This window comes from Mytilus galloprovincialis, chromosome 13, assembly GCF_965363235.1.
Source record: "Mytilus galloprovincialis chromosome 13, xbMytGall1.hap1.1, whole genome shotgun sequence".
In the NCBI taxonomy this organism is placed as follows: domain Eukaryota; kingdom Metazoa; phylum Mollusca; class Bivalvia; order Mytilida; family Mytilidae; genus Mytilus; species Mytilus galloprovincialis.
This window is the reverse complement of record NC_134850.1, coordinates 57574778-57595477: the sequence shown is the minus strand read 5'-3', so window position 1 is coordinate 57595477 and position 20700 is coordinate 57574778. Positions and strand designations below refer to the sequence as shown.

General features: G+C 32.2%; 1 protein-coding gene across 2 annotated transcripts in view; it reads right to left on the bottom strand.

The window, feature by feature from the left end:
* Positions 1 to 20700, bottom strand: part of LOC143056864 (uncharacterized) — a 113377-nt gene that overhangs the window by 21590 nt on the left and 71087 nt on the right. For both annotated transcript variants that reach the window (XM_076230032.1, XM_076230031.1), the window contains one exon: positions 5915 to 6175. In XM_076230032.1, the coding sequence (XP_076086147.1) occupies positions 5915 to 6175 (261 nt within the window). The remainder of the gene's footprint in view (positions 1 to 5914; positions 6176 to 20700) is intronic.

Sequence of the window (20700 nt, the reverse complement as noted above, 5' to 3'; positions counted from 1 at the left end):
TGTTCCTTAAAATGAAATCCATGTTATTACTGGTTATGGGACATTTTTAAATGCATAACATGCATTAAATGCATTACATAGTGAATTAAAGAGTACATCTTACACTTTCAACAGAGTGCAATAAAATTAAAGTGCATACAATTCATGGCCAAGCTTCATTCAACAACAGAGGTGGAACACTGAACAGATACAGCAAGTATAGACACAACATTCAAGCTTAGTACAGCTTGGTATAGTCATCAATCTGTTTTCTTAGCTTTTGTGTTTGGTATAATCTGCAATCTGTTGTCTGTGGTTTTGTGTTTGGTATAGTCTGCATTCTATTGTCTTTGCATTGGTATATAGTATAGTCTGCACTATGTTGTCTTTGCTTTTGTGTTTGGTATAGTCTGCAATTTGTTGTCTGTGGTTTTGTGTTTGGTATAATCTGCAATCTGTTGTCTATGGTTTTGTGTTTGGTATAGTCTGCATGCTATTGTCTTTGCATTGGTATATAGTATAGTCTGCGATTTGTTGTCTATGCTTTTCAAGTTTTGCGTTAGGTAGAGTCTGCATTCCAATGTCTTTGCTTTTGTGTTTGGTAAAGTCTGCAAACTGTTGTCTGTGTTTTTGTGTTTGGAATAGTCTGCAATCTGTTGTCTGTGCTTTTGTGTTTGGTATAGTCTGCAATCTGTTGTCTGTGTTTTTGTGTTTGGTATAGTCTGCAATCTGTTGTCTGTGTTTTTGTGTTTGGTATAGTCTGCAATCTGTTGTCTGTGTTTTTGTGTTTGGTAAAGTCTGCAAACTGTTGTCTGTGCTTTTGTGTCTGGTATAGTCTGCAATATGTTGTCTGTGCTTTTGTGTCTGGTATAGTCTACAATCTGTTGTCTGTGCTTTTGTGTCTGATATAGTCTACAATCTGTTGTTTTTGATTTTGGGTCTGGTATAGTCTACAATCTGTTGTCTGTGCTTTTGTGTCTGATATAGTCTGCAATCTGTTGTCTGTGCTTTTGTGTCTGATATAGTCTGCAATATGTTGCCTGTGTTTTTGTGTTTGGAATAGTCTGCAATCTGTTGTCTGTGCTTTTGTGTTTGGTATAGTCTGCAATCTGTTGTCTGTGTTTTTGTGTTTGGTAAAGTCTGCAATATGTTGTCTTTGCTTTTGTGTCTGGTATAGTCTACAATCTGTTGTCTGTCCTTTTGTGTCTGATTTAGTCTGCAATCTGTTGTCTGTGTTTTTGTGTATGGTATAGTCTGTTATCCAATGTCTGTGCTTTTGTGTCTGATATAGTCTGCAATCTGTTGTCTGTGCTTTTGTGTTTGGTATAGTCTGCAATCTGTTGTCTGTGTTTTTGTGTTTGGTATAGTCTGCAATCTGTTGTCTGTGTTTTTGTGTTTGGTAAAGTCTGCAAACTGTTGTCTTTGCTTTTGTGTCTGGTATAGTCTACAATCTGTTGTCTTTGCTTTTGTGTCTGATATAGTCTGCAATATGTTGTCTTTGCTTTTGTGTCTGGTATAGTCTACAATCTGTTGTCTTTGCTTTTGTGTCTGGTATAGTCTACAATCTGTTGTCTGTGTTTTTGTGTCTGGTATAGTCTACAATCTGTTGTCTTTGCTTTTGTGTCTGGTATAGTCTGCAATCTGTTGTCTGTGTTTTTGTGTCTGGTATAGTCTACAATCTGTTGTCTTTGCTTTTGTGTCTGGTATAGTCTACAATCTGTTGTCTGTGTTTTTGTGTCTGATATAGTCTACAATCTGTTGTCTGTGCTTTTGTGTCTGATATAGTCTACAATCTGTTGTCTTTGCTTTTGTGTCTGGTATAGTCTGCAATCTGTTGTCTTTGCTTTTGTGTCTGATATAGTCTGCAATCTGTTGTCTGTGCTTTTGTGTCTGATATAGTCTACAATCTGTTGTTTTTGCTTTTGTGTCTGGTATAGTCTACAATCTGTTGTCTGTGCTTTTGTGTCTGGTATAGTCTACAATCTGTTGTCTTTGCTTTTGTGTCTGATATAGTCTGCAATCTGTTGTCTGTGTTTTTGTGTCTGATATAGTCTACAATCTGTTGTCTGTGCTTTTGTGTCTGATATAGTCTACAATCTGTTGTCTTTGCTTTTGTGTCTGGTATAGTCTGCAATCTGTTGTCTTTGCTTTTGTGTCTGATATAGTCTGCAATCTGTTGTCTGTGCTTTTGTGTCTGATATAGTCTACAATCTGTTGTTTTTGCTTTTGTGTCTGGTATAGTCTACAATCTGTTGTCTGTGCTTTTGTGTCTGGTATAGTCTACAATCTGTTGTCTGTGTTTTTGTGTTTGCTATACTCTGCAATATGTTGCCTGTGTTTTTGTGTTTGGTATAGTCTACAATCTGTTGTCTGTGCTTTTGTGTTTGGTATAGTCTCCAATATGTTGTCTGTGTTTTTGTGTTTGGTAAAGTCTGCAATATGTTGCCTGTGTTTTTGTGTCTGGTATAGTCTGCAATCTGTTGTCTGTGCTTTTGTGTTTGGTATAGTCTACAATCTGTTGTCTGTGTTTTTGTGTCTGATATAGTCTACAATCTGTTGTCTGTGTTTTTGTGTTTGATATAGTCTACAATCTGTTGTCTGTGTTTTTGTGTCTGATATAGTCTACAATCTGTTGTCTGTGTTTTTGTGTTTGGTAAAGTCTGCAATATGTTGCCTGTGCTTTTGCGTCCGGTATAGTCTGCAATCTGTTGTCTGTGCTTTGTGTCTGGTAAAGTCTACAATCTGTTGTCTGTGCTTTTGTGTACTGTATAGTCTGTTATCCAATGTGTGTGCTTTTGTGTCTGATATAGTCTGCACTATGTTGCATGTGCTTTTGTGTCTGGTATAGTCTACAATCTGTTGCCTGTGCTTTTGTGTACTGTATAGTCTGTTATCCAATGTCTGTGCTTTTGTGTCTGATATAGTCTGCACTATGTTGCATGTGCTTTTGTGTCTGGTATAGTCTACAATCTGTTGCCTGTGACTAGATAGGCCAATGATGATTGTGGCCAAGTTTGGTTATATTTGGCCCTGTAGTTTCAGAGGAGAAGATTTTTGTAAAAGATTACAAAAATTTATGAAAAATTGGTATAAAATGACTATAAAGGGCAATAACTCCTTAAGGGGTCAACTGACCATTATGTAACACTGAGGTTGATAAGTAATGTGGTCAATTTGATTGACAGTTTAGGAGGTAGGGCATTGTAATTTAAGATCCACCTTGTCCCTGATTGTTTGGTGATAATGACAGTTGTCAATCATACTAGTATTGTATCAATACTCAACTACCTAATCAAAATGTTTTTAAAAAAGCCTGCACGTCAACACACCTCAAGTACATACATTCTTGAAATGAACTGCTCCAAAAATATACCCATTTTTCACAGTTTATATGTGTATTATGTGCACATACATGAGAAATATAGGGAACTATGTTTCAGTGTGAATACATCCAGTAGTAGTAGCTAACCTGTCGTGTTGTTAGGGAGGCCAGTGCCTAAGGAAAGATTTAGAACAAGTTCTAATCTTTCCAAAAAATCTATAGTGTTTATTCCCAAGGGTATCACCAGCCCAGTAGCCAGCACCTCTGTGCTGACATGAATTATCATTGATATGGTCCTAAATTGTTCAAATACTAAGGCTTTTCTACCTCAGGAATAGATTACCTTAGCTGTATTTGGCAAAACTTTCAGGAATTTTCAAGGGAAATAACTCTAGAAGCTGATGTCAAAAATTAGTTATTTTGTAAGAAGTTATAAACATGTAGTTCTATATATTATATGTCAAATAATGGACAGTAGAAAATTATAACTGTTTTTAAATTAATGGCTTCTGAATTGATCTCTGGGCAAACTATTAAACAATGGATGTTATCATAGATAGATCTAAATTTGAACCTGTGGTTTGTCATGTTTAATAACTTAACCACAATAGCCAAAAAACTTCAATGGCATTTAAGCAAAAGCTGGAAAACACAACATTTGAATTACTAACACTTTCAAATCAAATATAAAGTTTGTACTTAGTGTAAAACATGTATGGTTTCAAATGTCAAGTTATTGTAATGTACTAAATATCAAACCTTCATCGTTTCTCAACTATTGTTACACATTTCGTCTGACAATGTTAGATCTGCAAGTTTGCTTTCGTTAATTTTTGTTCTTTCTTCAGCAGAATTTGAACCTCTGCTGCCGTGATATGTACACCTTACAATCATTCAGTTCATCAAATTGACTTACTGCCTACAGAATTAGAGAAACCGACCACGTAACTTTAACCTTGACCATGGATCCATGAAATGAGGGTGATGTCAGGCGAACTCTGTCAGAAGGACATTATTATTTATTAGCAGAAGTCACTATCACCTTGAAAGGAACCCAATTAAAAAAAAAGTTATTTAATACTCATAAATAAGTGAGAAATTCGTAAGACAAAACACTAAACTTTTTTGTCAAGCATCAATACTAACATTTATGCATCCTTGTTATAGGGAAATAAAGTTTCGACACATGTAAAAGGCAGAAATTACAAGTAAGAGGACATTAACCTAAATTAATGTTGACTAACAATATTTTGTTTTAATTTTCCAGGTTAGGCTCAGTGTGCCTCTGGCATCATCAGCATCAGTATCACCCTTAAACTTAACATGGAGAGTGTTTAAAATTCAAACTAATGGGTTACAGACGCAAAGGTATTCATTTTCTCTATGTATGCCCTACTTATATAAAACATACAATCCTCGATAAAAATAACCAAAAAATCTGATTTAAAAAATCGACCACAAATATTTTAAAGTTGTTATATAAGGATGAGCCAGTCATACATATAAAACTACCATGGGGATATAAACGTGTTTATGGTTTTTTTTAAAGCTAGGGGGAAATATCCCTCGTAAATTTCTTATTAGCACATGTTTAGACATTACCACGTCCTTGAATGTCACACACATAAGTAATTATAACAGAATCAACAGACTGTGTCCGCATGTTACATAACACAATGGAATAATTTGTTCTGTTTTAATTTATTTTAAATATTTTTGCATATTTAATTTTTATAAAATGTACTGTTCCAATGTTTTCAACCTGTGACAACTGTTGTTTATATTATCTCAAAACATTATAAATTAGAAAATAGTGGAAATTATTGGGATTGTTTCATTATAACGATAACTGTACCAATTTTATAGCACCAGATGTGCATTTAGACAATTAATGTATCTTTCATGTGCTTGAGGCTACATTTGAAAATCTAAAATTTAATCAGACATATTGTATTTTAAACTATCATATGATAGATTCTATCAAATTAAATGAGTCATTTATTTAACTATCTAATACATTTTTATTTGACAATTTAATTGCTTAAACTAACATATTGTGATGAACCATTTTGTTTTAAAGGGGATTATTATTGCCCCGGCTGTGACATTTCCAAAGTAATATACTGTGGATGCAGTTATTTTTGTGGGCACCAATTCGTGGGATAAGGAAAACTTACAGGCTCGTAGATTTTTGATTTCGTGGTTTCAATGAAGTCTGCATACAAACCTATAGAAAATTTGTCATTTGTTGAACATTTAATTTTGTGGTTCATCTGTGCCCACGAAATCCACGAAAATTGGTTTCCAACAAATAAAAAGGAAACCACAGTACCTCCAGCGATAATTACTCAAATATCGTATACATTTGACTATCTTGCTAACAATTTTTCGTTTTTTACCATTATGGGGGACACATAAGCCTACAATGGTTTTCTGTGATCCACATTGGTGTAAGTCAGTCAAACTACAATTCAAGCCTGTCAACACTGAAGATGTGTGTTTGAATCCTGCAATTTATATTTAATTTGAGAAACATTTTAATATGTGGATACTCACAAAATCCTTGAAAATTGGTATCCAACCAAATAATTATGAATCGCAGTATAAACCTACCTGTATGAATACGGACATGCTGCTGTAGATGACACAACTGTTTAAAAGCTTTATCACAATAGGAACAGACATATTTGCGTATATTGGTATGGACTAGACTATGTTGAGCTAACTGCTGCTTGCTTTTGAAGCCTTTACTACATGTAGGACAAAGATGATTGCGATCTAGCTGTGTCGTTGATTCAGGTTGGACCTGTAAGTCGTGATGTGCTGTGCCATTAGGGATCAAGTCTGAGCTGGTTATGTGCTGTCTTTGAAGATCTACAAAAGAAAATAAACGTGTGAACTATTGATATAAAACATGATAACAAGTTAAACATAAATAAGGTCGTTAGTTTTCTTGTTTAAATTGTTTTACTTTGTCATTTCGGGGCCTTGCAGTATGGGCTTTGCTCATTGTTGAAGGCTCAGTACAGTGACCTATAGTTGTTAATTTCTGTGTCATTTTGGTCTCCTGTGGACAGTTGTCTCATTGGCAATCATACCACATCTTCTTTTTTATATAAACACATCATATAGAAAAGAGAATCAGACAACTCTTCACAACAGCAAAGCTCATACTGCATCGTCAGCTATAAAAGGCCCTGTAATGACAAATGTAAAACAATTCTAGCAAGAAACTATAATGGCCTGATTTATGTACACAATATATTAAATGAAAAACAAATAGTTTACACAGCAACAAACGACAAACATCGAATAACAGGCTCCTCAGACTTTAGACTTACACATACTGGAAGAAGTATAACAGTACACATATACTTCAACCATTATGCTTTATTGATCTAATGTAAAAATTGTTTTACAGATTTTTTGCCTCTTCTAAAACAAATAAGCATCAATCCAAATAACGAATATCTGTGAGGGTCGTAGCAGACTTGCAATTAAAAGTTACAAAATTATAAAAGAACTAGGTTTACTTTTGGACAATTATAGCCAATTTTTTTTCTTAAATTGATCTATATATATATCTTACTGACAACAGCCTTTCTTAAAATAAAAACAACTATCTTCATATATAGAGTAAATTTAAGCTCTTAAAATTAGAGTAAATTTAAGCTCTTAAAGTCTGCATAATTTAGATAAATTAATTGTCAAAATATGATGATTTGTGCATTTTTTCATATTTATAAGCTTTCCCATTCCAAATGTTCTGTAACCAATTGATGCCAATTATAATAATGAATCTCATTACAATAACAAATTTTGGACCTGGGGCTGCTAATTTCTTAGATAAACTTGTAGTAATTTAATTGGCTTGATAAAAAAAGCATTAAAAATTTAAGCCCTTCAGGTACCCATTTCTTTAATACTTTTGGCAATAATTCTATTAAACAAAAAAGAAGATAGAGTTTATAGAAAAAGTACAATTTGTTTGACTATATGATACTATAACCATATAAAGCTTGGTGTGAAATACTATTTCGTAATAAATTCCTACCAAAGGAATTTTTAATCCCTATACATTTGTGATAAAATATTACGTAACAGATTTGAATAATTTATGATATCAGTAAAAACATTTTAGTAAAGATTATTTTACATAATTTGTAAAGCGGAGATGTCACTATACACATGCTCATTATTGAACTACGTATGAACCTAAGAAGATGTGGTATGATTGCAAATGAGACAACTCTACACAAGAGAAGAAATGACGTAGAAGTAAACATTTACTATAGGTCACCATACAGTAATGTACACTTCAGTAGGAGCCTAATAAGCCCAAGATCATCATCTGGGAAAAACAATAGGAAAGGAAAGGTGATATCCTGTTTGACATACATTCTGGTGTGAAGATTATGTCATTTGACATTTTACAGTCATTGTATAAAAAGGGACACCTGTAACTTTAAATGTTAATAAATATGAAATTAGAGAGTAAAAATTTTACCAGTCCATTTTTCCACATGGGTTGGATAAACTGGTTCAATATATAACTTATTATATGCAATGAGCAACATTATTAACTTGTATCAATCTAATGTAATTGACATTTAATTTGTTAAAAGAATATCTGTACCTCCAAATTTAAAATGATTTTTAAGATAAAATAATTGTACAATTTATTATGACCTGAGTATACATTGAGTATATCTTAAATATGAAAACCGAGAGATTCAAACACATGTATACTCATTGATATATATTTGGTTAATTTTATTTAAAGCGAGACCAACTATAGACATTATCTCTATTAGGAAATCCACACTGAGTGACCCAAGAATCTGCGTCTTTTGAACTATTGACGTCATACAACAATCACTTTACCATTCTGGCGTCAGATATTGTCTATTATGATGTCCAAATTTTACAGGAAGCTTTGTGATGTCAAGTAATAGAGGACAAATAGCGAAAAAGAGTATCAGAACTTGTTTATGAACTTACAATTTAAAACTATATATAAACTTCAAGATTTTAATTAGAGTATATTGTTGTGCTTTTCCGTGATTATGTAATAAGCTGTAAATATCAATAAACTTTTTACACTTAAGAATGTCTCACCTGTTTTAGAGGACAAACATCTACCTGCACTTACAATAAATTAAAACTACCGGTAGTTGCTGTACTTATAGGAGTTGATATCCCTTATTGTGTTCAGAATTTTCACAGAAAACTTTGGTCTATTTTGTGTGAAGCTGAATTGTTGCTTCATTGACAAATAACCAAAACCTCTATTTCTATTATAGGTACAATTTTGCACCTGTCCCAAGTCAGGAGCCTCTGGCCTTTGTTAGTCTAGTATGATTTTTTAATTTTAGTTTCTTGTGTATAATTTGGAGTTTAGTATGACGTCCATTATCACTGTACTAGTATACATATTTTTTAAAGGGGCCAGCTGAAGGACACCTCCGGGTGCGGGAGTTTCTCGCTACATTGAGGACCCATCGGTGGCCGTCGGATGTTGTCTGCTCTATGCTCGGGTTGTTGTCGCTTTGACACATTCCCCATTTCCTTTCTCAATTTTATTTTTATAAAACCACTAATTAAAAGCCCCATTGCTTTCTATGTTAAATTCTTCAATTTCAAGCATTTGTGGCCACTTAAAATGTCTTAAGTTCATCTAAAGTGGCAGTTAGTTCATGTCAAAACTGTACCTTACCCTGACTAGTGCTGAAAGAATCAACATACCTTTAATTGCATATTAGAGCATTACTGGTTCCAGGAAGTTTGATAGTACAAAAATAGCAACTTCTGATCTGAACAAGAGACCAAATGTGCCCTCCTATCAAAATTTAATATACTTCTATATTATTCAAATATAACTTTCAACAAGGAATCTACAGTGATCCTAAGTCCCCAAGCAAATTCATTTGATACCAACACTTAACCCAAATATACCTGCCATTGACAAAAATACAGCTATAAGTAGGAACTATTTTGTTTAAAATATGTACTACTTTCTTTTATGTTCTCTCTGACCAGGCCTAAATTAGTGGTTCTATACCTATACTTACAATAGCAGAAACTACTTTCAATTGAATAGAACAAAACTTCAATGGTTTTAACTCTGAGTGATGGGTTGCTTAATTCTGTCTTTTACTTTGTTCAAAGACTAAGTAAATCTGATTGGAAGGAATAAACAGTTTAAAATTGAAATTTTATGAATGCTTACCATACTTACATTCAACTATTCAATAAAATAAATCTAAATTAGAAATAAAAATAAAAATAAAAATAACATATTGACAATTGAAATATGTTAATTTTAAAACATTCAAATCACTAATTTTTTTCTATTTTGAACACATTTTTAAATGATATTAGATTCTTTTTAATATATCAGACGAAAAAGTAAAAAAACATCTTTTTACTTTCTTTCCTTACTATTAAAATTGAAGTCCAAAAAAACAACAACAAAAACGACTGTCCACAAAAAATAGAATTATTTTTCAATTCTATAAAAATTGGTTTCCATGGAAATTACGTGAATCCACAGCAGATGTTTATCTTGTTTCTAAGCTGTGCTGGTTTACTTCAAGGATCCAGTAAAACCAGAATCTGTTGTTATTATTGTTTATCGTGTAACGATCTTGACCTTCAAATTTGGTCACATGTTTGTTTTCCTTTTAATCATCAATATATTTCCAATTAGATTTTTTTCTTCATTTTGTTAAAAATAAAAGAATAAAAGTTTTCAATTCATTCACTGTCAAAACCTGCTCATTGATGTCTGTTACTGAAAGCTTTACTAAATAGTTTTGCCTCCGTCATTCAGCTAATAAACACATTGACATCATTAAAACAAAATCAGCCGGGGGTAATTGATAACTTTTGAGCAAAAATGCATCAGGGAAAAAAATTTAGGCCAATAATTGATTTTCAACAGAAAAAAAGTTAATCAAATATCTTCAAGACATTTAAATTATCATACTTAAAAGCAATCATTCTTTTTTCAGTGTATTACAGATTTCTGTGGCGTTCCTATAGTATTTCTACGAGTATTAAGAGTGGGATTTTCCGTGATTATTTTCTGGAAAAACCAGATCTTAAAACATTGTCTGGATCCTAAGTTAATTTAAACGTTGCACATTCTGTTCGCTTGACAAAAAAACTAATTATTACTCCCGGCTTTCTTCCTGCCTACTAAAACTCATAACACTCCTCTTCAGTTAATGGTAGTATTTACATGGAAATTTAAACAGAAATTGAAATTGACAAAAGTGATTCCATGATGTTAACCCTGCATCCTAATAGCATTGATTTCTTGACACCTATAACCAATTCTATGAGGTAATCACCATTCATCTTACCTAATAAGGTTATAAGGTTTTCTATAAAAAATCTAATAAAGGTTAAATAAACTCTAATTTTACAAAAAAAGTGGGTGGTGTCTCAAGATTTATACAAACTGACAGAAGAAGACTAAAGTCTACTGACAAAATAAGACAAAGATTTACATTTACTGACAGTGGAGGCAAATATTTACTGGCAGTAGAAGGCAGATTTACTGACAGCAGAAGGCAAAGATTTACTGCCAGTAGAAGATAAACCAAAGATTTCTTGACAGTAAAAAAAAAGACAAAGACTTACTGACAGTAAAAGATAGGACAAAGATTTACTGACAGTAATAGATAAGATAAATATTTACTGGCAGTAGAAGATAAGATAAATATTTACTGGCAGTAGAAGGCAGATTTACTGACAGAAGAAGACAAATATTTACTGACAGTAAAAGATAAGATAAATATTTACTGGCAGTAGAAGATAAGATAAATATTTACTGGCAGTAGAAGACAGATTTACTGACAGTGGAAGATAAGACAAAAATTTACTAACAGTATCAAGGCAAAGATTTACTGACAATAGAAGGCAATGATTTACTAACAGTGGAAGGTCAAGATTTACTGAGAGATGAAGGCAACAATTTACTATCAGTAGAAGATAAGACAAAGGTTTACTAACAGAAGATGGCAGATTTACTGTCAGTAGAAGATGAGACAAAGGTTTACCGACAGTTGAAACAAAGGTTTACTAACAGTAGATGGCAGATTTACTAACAGTAGAATATAAGACAAAGATGCACTGACAGTTAAAGACAAAGATTTACTAACAGTATATTAAAGACAAAGATTTACTGAAAGAAGAAGGCAACAATTAAGTGACAATAGAAGGTGCAGATTTATTACAAAAAACTGACGGTCGGTATATGAAGAAGTGTTGACATAAACAATGTGTTTTTCTTCATGTTTTCTACAATTGTTATGTTGAGTCCCCCCTCTGTGAGAAATGTGCTATTTGATTGGGGATTAATTAGAGACAAGAACATGAAAAAATAAATCCTTGCAAACAGGTTTAGCAATAAAAATTGCAAAATATAATCTCCAAGAATATGTACTTTACAGTTTCTATTTATAACAGGCTATTATTTGAACTTGGAATTATTTTTAATTATGGAATTTGCAAAATTTCTTGTGTTTAAAATTTTTAATAAATTTCATGTTTATTTGGTATTATAATCTTTTGAGCGGTTAATAACACTTTCCATACAATATATTTTAGTTAGATAGTGTTGTGCCAGGCACAGTACATTCTATTGAAAATATACTATTTTCTTTGTAATAGAAAGTGTTGTGCGCAGCACAGAACATTTCAGTACAGAATAAAAATGGAATTTATTAAAAATTTTAAAAAATAACAAGAAATCAAGCAAATTCCACAATTAAAAATAATTCCAAGTTCAAATAATAGCCTGTTTTATGTTTAATTTCTTTGCTTGACATTGAGAAGTGTTAAGCAAACACTTTATGTAAATATGATTATCAATAATCTAGTTATCAATTAAATTTCCCTTTTACTTTTTTAATTGATAACTTTCGAGTTTTTTGTTAGTGTAGATATAGGAGGCCTGGATTACAGCTACATTTTGCTCCTTCATAAGAGTAAATATGAAATGGTCTGTAATAACAGATCATAAATATAACTGTCAATTCCCTATCATATAAAAGAATAAATCAATTCACTTACAAAATCATGTACAATTTTTATTAGTATTTAAGAGATGCTTAAGTTAACTTTGAAATATTAATCATTCCGAATACAAAACTCATTGACAGACAAGTTACTTATATAACTCTTTCAAAATAGCAATAACTATCCGTAAATCAACTCATCTAAGAATTGACCTCAATAAAAATCAAGATAAAAATATAATAATTGTATTAATACAAATTTGTATATTGATTAGCCCTAAATATAGAATTGATGGTTTTGATGAAGGATCTGAAGTTATGTATAAATGCAGTTATTCTTGAAAATCAATATGTGCAACCTAATATTACACAAAATAAAAAAAAACATTTCTGCAGAGTCTTGTCATTCTGATTTGATGCAATAAACTTTTACTTTATTTTTTCTATCCATCAATTTGTAAAGAAATAGCATTGATTTTCCCTGATGTTTCATCAGAGAGAAGATTACATGATCTACAGCATAGAATTCAGCCAGTGCTAAATTACAATAGACTTATAAAAACATTGTGCAGTGTTATATAAGATTTCAAAGGCCAACTAATGTTATAAACAAAACATGAAAATAGCAAGATTAAACGGCAAAAAAATAAATTGTATGAGACATTATACTTAGCTGTTCTTACGTCTGACAAACTTGTTAATCTATTGGTATATAAATATATCCATTTATGATCATTTAATTGTTGGTTTGTGGTAAAATGGTTGTTCTGTTCTATTTCAGTTTGAAGAACTTGTTGACCCATTTGTATACAAGTATCTATACTATTAAAAGAAGAGACCGATTTCATTAAGCTGCATCTCCTCTCAAACCATAAAAAGTTGGAAATATTTGTGATATGACATATAAATGTAGTACTTGTATTTCCTAAATTTGTCTTTGAAACAATTTTTTTTTCCTCAGAAAATGCCAACTTTTGAGAAAATAACCCAATTCGGATATTTATCGATCCATTGTCTGAAAAACTTTTGTGCACCACAGCTCAGTCGACATACTGCCCGTAAAATTTAAAACTATTTGGTTCAACACTTGCACATAGTTGTACTGCGATTTAGAAGGCATCTACTAGTTTATCTTACCTCCTATACATTTCTAGGAATGTGATTGGTTAAAAGCGCCCTCGTGGAGACCGTGTATATTTGATATTAGGTTAGTAGGGAGGTAAAGCTTATCTAATACAAAGTTAGTAGTGGACTCAGTGTGTTACGTCCCTTTATATTCCATATAAGGTAGTAGGGAGGCAGGGCTTATTTCAAACACGGTTAGTAGTGGTGTTACATCCCTTTATAAAAACAAAACGGTACTGAGGGAAAAAACGTAAGGGTTTCAACAGACGAAGAAATTGATGATTAAGATTGAACTAAATTCATAAAACACATTTAAACCTAACAAGTTGTTATTGTTGGTATCTGTTTTTGTAGGATCAATGGAAGTAGTTTCTTAATGCTAACAGTACTGAAGACTTCCTCATTTGATAGGTCTAAATTTCACACGTTACGATAGTCGGTAAGATAAATTCGTTACATAGTGTGCTAGTGACCTAATACGATATATATGGGGTCAGTAAATTCCATATGGGGATTCAAGCTTCGCTCTCACCCCACATGGAATTTACTGACCCCATATATATCTTATTATGTCACTAGAACACTTGTAACTAATAATATCATAACTTATGACCTCCATATAAATGTCAATTGTCAGTTAAAAAGAGTTTGAAGAACTTCAAATGTTGATGCATTAGTTATTATAAATACAAGCTTATATAGTCATGAATTATCATTTAAAAATATTCTAGACAATGGTAAACTATAGGCTCTCAAGAGCCTGTGTTGCTCACCTTGGTCTATGTGCATATTAAACAATGGACACATAAATTCATGACCAACTGTGTTTTGGTGATGGTCACATGTGTTTGTAGATCTTACTTTACTGAACATTCTTGTTACTACAATTATCTCTATTATCAAAATTTTCCTTAAAATTACTAATTTGGTGGCAGCAACCCAACAACGGGTTGTCTGATTTGTCTGAAAATTTCAGGGCTGATAGATCTTGACCTAATTGACAATTTTACCCTGTCAGATTTGCTCTAAATGCTTTGGTTTCAGAGTTATAAGCCAAAATCTACATTTTACCCCTAGGTTCTATGTTTAGCCATGTCACGCCACACATTTTTTAAACTAAATACCCCAATGATGATTGTGGCCAAGTTTGGTTAAATTTGGCCCAGTAGTTTCAGAGGAGGACGACGACAACGATGATGACGACGACGCCGGACGCAAAGTGATGGGAAAAGCTCACTTGGCCCATCAGGCCAGGTGAGCTAAAAATTAACTGATAGTCTCTAAATATTCTACAGTTTGACAAATTTTTACCTATTGGCAATGATGACAAGTGTTTAAAGTTTTGACCATCATTATGTTAGACATTGGTTAAACTGTGAGTCTCTTATTCTAATTTTTGACAAACTTGCTGACCCATGGGTATACAAGTATAACTAGTTATGCCCATCATTATGTTAAACAATTGTTAAACTGTGGGTCTCTTATTCTAATTTTTGACAAACTTGCTGACCCATGGGTATACAAGTATAACTAGTTATGCCCATCCTTATGTTAGACAATGGTTAAACTGTGAGTCTCTTATTCTAATTTTTGACAAACTAATGCTGACCCATGGGTATACAAGTATAACTAGTTATGTCCATCCTTATGTTAGACAATGGTTAAACTGTGAGTCTCTTACTCTAATTTTTGACAAACTTGCTGACCCATGGGTATACAAGTATAACTAGTTATTACAAACCTTAATGTAACATGTTGATTTGTATGTTATTTTACAGTTTGACAATTCAAATCAGCATAAATTTACAAGTATAGTACAAATTTCTATTGATATCTGTGACATTTAAGTTTGGATATTCAAATTGAATGCATAAAACTCACAATTTGTTGTATTGGGCAATATGCTCAACATGCAAAGAAAATTATATAGGGCAAACAGAAGATTTCCCTCTTTGGCAGGTTCAAAGTGTATTTACCAGCGGCAGATTTAGGGGTGAAGGGGCGAAGGAGGATCCCCCTTTTCTTTGAAAAATTTGGTTGATTATATATGGAATCACTGAAGCATGACAGGAACTGCCCCCCTCTCAGGTAGTCAGAGGGCCCCCATTTATGAAAATTTCTGGATCCTCCACTGTTTACAACATACAAAAACCCCATCAGTCAGAAACATTACAGGTAGTGAACATTTTGATCAATGGGGAATGGGAGAATTAAGCATATATACATTTTCTAAATTTAAAGGCTAAACAGAAATACTTTATCTGGAATTCAAGCAGCAGCTGAACCAAATGTAAACTTTAAATGCTGCTAATGTGACATAACAAACCAAATTGTGGCTACATTTTCATATAGTAACGTTTATTATAAAACTGTTTAAGGAAGCAATTATAAGACACTTGAAAGTGCTATCAGCTATTTACCATGCAATTCTTTGTGTTTTTTGTCAACAATTTTTCAAATATATTTAAGTATATATATATATATAGTTACAAAGATCATTGCATTCAACATCCATTTCTTATTTTACCTTTTGACAAACTTGATGACTGAACAGTATACATCTATAGTATATACAGTTCATTGTGACCATCATCATTCATGTGTTCTACACTCACTGAACAGTATACATCTATAGTATATACAGTTCATTGTGACCATCATCTACACTCACTGAACAGTATACATCTATAGTATATACAGTTCATCGTGACCATCATCATTCATGTGTTCTACACTCACTGAACAGTATACATCTATAGTATATACAGTTCATCGTGACCATCATCATTCATGTGTTCTACACTCACTGAACAGTATACATCTATAGTATATACAGTTCATCGTGACCATCATCATTCATGTGTTCTACACTCACTGAACAGTATACATCTATAGTATATACAGTTCATTGTGACCATCATCATTCATGTGTTCTACACTCACTGAACAGTATACATCTATAGTATATACAGTTCATTGTGACCATCATCATTCATGTGTTCTACACTCACTAAACAGTATACATCTATAGTATATACAGTTCATTGTGACCATCATCATTCATGTGTTCTACATCAGTTAAACATTAATAGAGTCACTGCTTTTACTTCATATACATGGTTCTCTAATTTTATAATGAAACGAATTTACACATTGCTGAGATTCTAGCTAAGTATTAAGTTGCTTGCATCTACAACATTTGGTTTTTGGTAGTTATTAAATGTCTCATTTAGTCAATCATACCACGTGACATCTAGTTCTTTTTATATTCAGATAAGAACCGTAAGGAAAAAGAACGAGATAATGATTTAAACTAAAAGGATGAATGCTTCCTCAGGTGATTCTATGAAATTCTGATGCTTTCTTTACATATATGCTGCTATACTTATTTGACATACAAAAACCATACCAATCTGACACACTTCTGTAACGTTGCTGAGTATGTTTTTTCGTCTTACCGATATTTATGAAAATGTCTCTCGTTTTTTGTGTCTATAAAATCTAAAGATATCAACCAATCAAACAAGAACATTATAATAGACTAACCACAATTTGTCCGGTACATTTTTTATACCTGCTCAACTTATCTGGAGTGGTAAAATGCCAGACTTGAAGTCTACAAAATATTTGTAGTGCTATGTTATGTAACGAAGAAGTTGTGAGGATTACTTAACAAAGATCGATATCATACATGCTGCTTCCAAAAGTACAAATTATTGAAAGATGTCAATATAAAATTAACTTATCAACTTATAATAGTTAAAATTTAAAGATAAAATAAAACAAGACATATAATTGATGAAAGATGTAGGATTTTTTTTAAATAATCATCAAATAATAAGTTTTACGAAAAAAAATAAGACATTTTAATGAAAGAAAACATGTGATTTAAGTCTAGTTCAAAAGATTAGGTAATTGGTTAAATGGCTCGTAAACTACATGTAGATAGCATATATTTATTATATCATATTGAGCTCATCACACAAGGGACGATCTATTACTCTTTATATTACGTAATAATTCTAAAATTATATGATTTTTGTGTGAGACTAGGTTATAACTCAAGAGTTCAATGCCCAACAGGATCAAACCACAGAAAGAGTTTAAAAACTGTCATGGACTGTGGACTGGGTTTAAGATATTGTTGTAATGTCTAGGTCTGTGGTGTTAGAATTACTGCATGACAAGGTCTTAATAGAGTCACTAACACTGAGGTGGATTAAGTATGGGGGGGCAAAGGGGGCCAGACCTTCCCTCAATTCACAGGAAAAATTTGGTTTGTTTTTTAGGGAACAATGTAGCATTACTGGAGGGGAACCTTTTTTGGCAGTCAGTGGGCATACCTTATGAAAATTTTTGGATCAGCTACTGACTACTATAAAAAAAAATCTGTTATGTTTGAGTTTCTTTGTTTGCTTTCTTAACTTATGTTGAGGTCTGTGAATGTTCATCAGTCCTTGTGATACTGTATTGCTGTTTAACTTCTATGGTGTAAAAATGCTTGTCGTGTTGTTAAGAGATACTGCCTTAGTGTTACTGGGTTATAGGATTTTTACCTTTATAAGTCATAAGACAGCTTGATATTTTGTACGAAACACCTGTCTTATGTTGAAGGCTGAATATCAACCTAAAGATGTCTTTTTGTTTTCTGCATCATGGTTGTTTGGTTGCTGTTTTTATTGACTTATATACACTCAACATCTACATTCATTCATTCAGAGGCAGATTTCGGGTTCCAACCCCAACCCCTATTTTTGATGGAAAAATGTGGTTGATTATATAGGGAATCGCCGAGGTTTGTCTGGTGCTGCCCCCTATAAGGCAGTCAGACAGGTGCCCACTCCCCCTTATGAAAATTTCTGGATCTGCCACTGATTCATATCTACTCAGACAATTTCCATTCACAATTTTAATTCACAATTTAATAATTTATCAGATCTCTGAGTGTGATCTTTGATTGGTCAATAGTCTAGACAACAGGTATGATTAAATAAACTGTGGACACAGAGATATGTCTCCCCTGTTGCCATAACATTCAGAAGTTGGAACAAGACAATCTGATGGACAGTAAAAATTACTAATTAATTAAAAGTTACTGGACATTGAACTATTAGGCAAGGCCTGGAAATGGTCAACAAAACTCAGCTGTACAGACAGTAATGTAACTTTATAGGTCTTTTAGGGGCAAAAAACCCTTTAACCCTTTACTCCATGGATATTTTTTTTAAATACTTGATTCGCATAGGATTTTTTTCAGTAAAAAAATCATCAGGTTTAAAGTGTTAATGCATTATGAAAACTAATATTTCATCAATAAAATTCAAGTCAGATATTCTCATGAATCTCCTTTTCATATTAGATACAATTTTTTTTAAGTCTGATGTAGACATTTTGGAGACATAGTGTTTCAACTGAGGTACCACACAGGCGTCAAAAGGCGTCATTATGGAGGAAAGGGGTAGAGTCATCAGATCTTTTTGGTCACAATTGGCATATTTGGAAATCTTATATTGCCAATCATTTTTGTTATTTACAGTTAACATCAATCTATTATTGTTATTAAAATGAAAGGTCAAACCACAAAATCTAATCAAAATTAACTATTCAGGGGCCATAACTCCTGTAAGTATAATAATCCTCCAAAAGTTTCAGAAATATCCTCATAGATAAACAATGCCTTGATGAAAAAACACTTAATTCTCGGTCTGCTTTGTGTTTTAAAGTTTAAAATTCAATTAAAATAAAGTTTTAGAATATAATGTGTATAGATTTTTATTTCTTTGAAATAACTACTTAATCATATTTTTAACTGGCCCCCCTCATGGAAAATTGGTGGCTGAATATTGTCTGAATTATTTCTGAATTCTATCTGAATAATCGTCTGAATAGGTCTGAATGTTGTATTTGTGTCTATTTCTGAATATTGACTGGATTTCGGACTATTCAGCCAGTATTCAGAAACAGAAATATTCAGAAACTAAGAAATATTCAGAAAATTTATGGTTTAAATGATGCTGTATTAAGAAATATTCAGCCATTTTTTAAGACATATTCAGCAATATTCAGAAATCTTCAGCCAACATTCTTCCAATCTTCAGCCATACTAAGAAATATTCAGACATATTAAGAAATATTCAGACATATATTAAGAAATATTCAGACATTAAGAAATATTCATATATATTCAGAAATATTCATATATATATTCAGAAATATTCAACCATATTAAGAACTATTCAGACAAATTCATCCAATCTTCAGCCTTATTAAGACATATTCAGCCATAATAAGATAGCATGAAATGGAATCAAAACCCCATTGTAACTGATTTGATCTTCCAATTAAGCCCAAGGTTTATCACTTTTTCTAAGAAACACAAAATATAGTGAGTGCTTTGATCATAGATTGATCTGAATATATTCAAATATTTAAATAAATAACATTCTTAACCTCCTATCCATGAAAAAAATGGCCTGCATGGTTTGCATAAGAATAAAAACAGTAACTATGGTCAGCTTAAACCTCACTCACAAACTGATTAACTAATATAAAAATTATGTGTCAGATATAAACTTCTCTTCCTTTCTGTAATTTAAAACTTGCTGTCTCTGTACTTCAAACTTGAATTGCTGAATAAAGGTATTAAAATGGAGTCTGCATAAAATCTGTTTCATATCATTGCTGGCAGCTCATATTTAATCCCCTAAAAGTACAAAAATATCCACAAAGAATCAATTGTTCTTGAGGTTATGAAGCAATAAATTCAATAGAAACATTATTGCATTATGCATTTGTACTGTATCTTACATTGGAAGCCTAAACTCAAATTAAGACCCCCCCCTTTTTATCCCTTGAAGATAAAATTGGTGACTTATAGTTTTCACTAAGTTTGTTCACCCAATTTAATTTCTACATTTAATGTAGAAAGTGGTAGTACATTTTTTAAGTTATTGACTGCAGATTAACCTAGTTACTATTTGTTTTATGAATGTGACAACAAATTTTGAACAATATATATATTCATTACATTAATTGTCTGCCAAAATTTTCTGATGTTTTCTCAGATTTAAATCCTAAATGTTTTATAATAGTGCCTCAACAAATTGCATTTTATAATAATTACAATTATCATATGTTCAATCAAGATACTTATCTGAAAACATTTGCGTTTGGATTCTCCATTTTGTTTATCCAGCGTAATCTTTGATGACGTATGCCAGTGCGTTTCAGTCAAGGTGTCAATCTCGC